General features: G+C 38.9%; 1 protein-coding gene across 1 annotated transcript in view; it reads right to left on the bottom strand.

Annotated features, from left to right (window-relative positions):
- Positions 1–242: 242 nt before the first annotated feature.
- LOC107573271 (stonustoxin subunit beta-like) overlaps positions 243–2,252 on the bottom strand; it is a gene marked incomplete at its 5' end in the record, with an annotated part of 4,816 nt that continues 2,806 nt past the window's right edge. The window contains one exon of the mRNA XM_016259699.1: positions 243–784. Coding sequence (XP_016115185.1) covers positions 243–784 — 542 coding nt within the window. The remainder of the gene's footprint in view (positions 785–2,252) is intronic.

The raw sequence follows: 2,252 nt of genomic DNA, 5'->3' as shown, positions 1-2,252 counted from the left end.
ACATTTGGCAAACAAAGGGATTTTCTTCTAGCTACACCTCTAGATCCAAACAGGCCGGTTCAGGCCAGAACCCCCTTTCCAGTACCTCAACTCCCTACTTATCTTGAACACCACAAAGACCCCTAAACATCTGCGCATGCATATAAAATAAGAGACAGGGAGATGGAAAGAGAAGGGAGGAGGAAGGAGGAAACGCAGACAGGCAAACTCGCAGAAATATCTGGCAGAGAGCGTAATATAATCTAACATTGGTCAACCCTACACAAAGACAACTTGGACGATGAGGAATACACATTAAATCCGGCATAAAGAGGCTCTTTGAATGTTGTGTTGAATGTGTGTAAGTGTGTGAGTGTGTGTGTGTTAGAGACGCTGTAGAAGGACAGAGTGCCGGCCATCCAGTCCAGATATACTCCTATTTTTGAGGAGGGGGGTGAAGGAACAGGCATGTTCATATTTCTGTTATTGTGCCAGGCACTGAACCTATCAACACTACAGAAGAGACTCCAGGACTTTTCATTCCATCCAAATCTACAGTCATCTCCTCCTTTCCTGCTGATTCCTTTATATGACACAGATATGTAAGCATATCCGCTCCAGTCGACCTCCCAGTAACAGTGTCCAGTCAGACTCTCTCTACACAAAACCTGTTCACAGTCATCAAATCTGTCTGGATGATCCAGGTAGGACTGCTGTTCTTCCACACATGTGATCTTCCTGTTCTTCTCAGATAGAATGAGAAGACCGTTTGCGGTCTTTGGATCCAGTGTGAGATCACAGAACCCTGAACGCAAGAACATGGATTAAAGGGAGAGAACATTTAGAATAGTAAATGCAGTGATTTAAGTTAGTTTGCTTGCAGTTGATACTATAACACCAACTGTAAAAAGGACTCATTGGGTTACTACCGACTTGGATTTCACAACTTCATATGTCCTTTTGGAAGTCTGATAAACCTTTACAGAATTGGCCTATAACTTTACTTTAACCCTCTGGGGTCAAGGCCCGCACCGGTGCGGTCTGTCTCGTATTTTCTTGATGACCGTGAAAAGAAGAATAAGGTATGGTTTGAAACTGCAAAGGATCTACTTTTATTTGTGTATAGTCATAATAAATTTTATTATGACTATATGATTTATAGTCATAATAACAACAAAACAATGTACTTTTGTAAAATAAAGAAAATAAACAGGGTGCCGTTTTGGTCTCTGTCACCTCTCTTCACAGACATTAAATAAAACAACCTGAATCTCTGTGAATACTTGCCTCACAGACATGAGAAGTATATTTATAGAAAGCTTGAAATGTCTACTTTTAAATAAAGTCCACATCACCTCCATGTATAAACGGGAAGATTCAAGTTCATCCCAGCTACTTCTACATAAAAAGTTGATTAAGACGGATTTATTTAAGGTTGTTTTTCATTCATTCTTGTATAAACCACAAGATATAAAAGAGTGTTTACACTGTAACTATGTTCTGTGTACTATGACTTGTACTACTGTTCAAGTCTCAGTGTTTAGATCAGTATGTTCAATCATGTGTCCTTGACTTTCTCTGTGTATTTCTTGATTATACCGTCTTGTAAATAAAGTACACTCACACTCTTTCTTACCTGCCTCAGTCACATTCATATTGATGGCTCATTATTGGAGGCCCTTTGTCTGTCAGGTGTGAATCACTAAATATTCATGGCCATTGTCACTCCCTCGCATAAGGGCATTCTATCACAAAACATGTCTTATAAAAGTTAAATCAATATATCGTTTTCTGTGGATGAGTGAGCAGGATCATTTTCACATAATTTTGTAGCAAAAGCTGTACCACATCCAGTTCTCAAAAGTCTTGTGAACAAACGATCTGTATGTGTTTTATGGCCTTATTTCAGTGACTTCAAAATTTTAGTTTTTCACTAACCATGTTGTTTTCTCAAAAACACAAACATGTACAATCATGCTGCTCACATATGATTGTAGCCCAGTTTGTGCTGATTACAGTGTAATCAGACTTTAGACATTAAAGGGTTAGTTCACCCAAAAATGAAAATTAGTCCATGTTTTACTCACCCTCAAAGCATCCTAGGTGTATATGACTTTCTCCTTTCTGGCAAATCCAATCGGAGCTATTTAAAAAACTGTCCTGGCTCTTCCAAGCTTTATAATGGCAGTGGGCAGGTGTTTTTGTTCAACAGTTCAAAAGTAGTCAAATAAAGCGCATCCATCCATATTAAAACACTGATCACATGGCTCCTG

Source organism: Sinocyclocheilus grahami, unplaced genomic scaffold (genome assembly GCF_001515645.1).
Source record: "Sinocyclocheilus grahami isolate Dianchi unplaced genomic scaffold, SAMN03320097.WGS_v1.1 scaffold1909.1, whole genome shotgun sequence".
In the NCBI taxonomy this organism is placed as follows: Eukaryota; Metazoa; Chordata; class Actinopteri; order Cypriniformes; family Cyprinidae; genus Sinocyclocheilus; species Sinocyclocheilus grahami.
The sequence above is the reverse complement of the archived record's forward strand: the minus strand, read 5'-3'. Positions and strand labels throughout refer to the sequence as shown.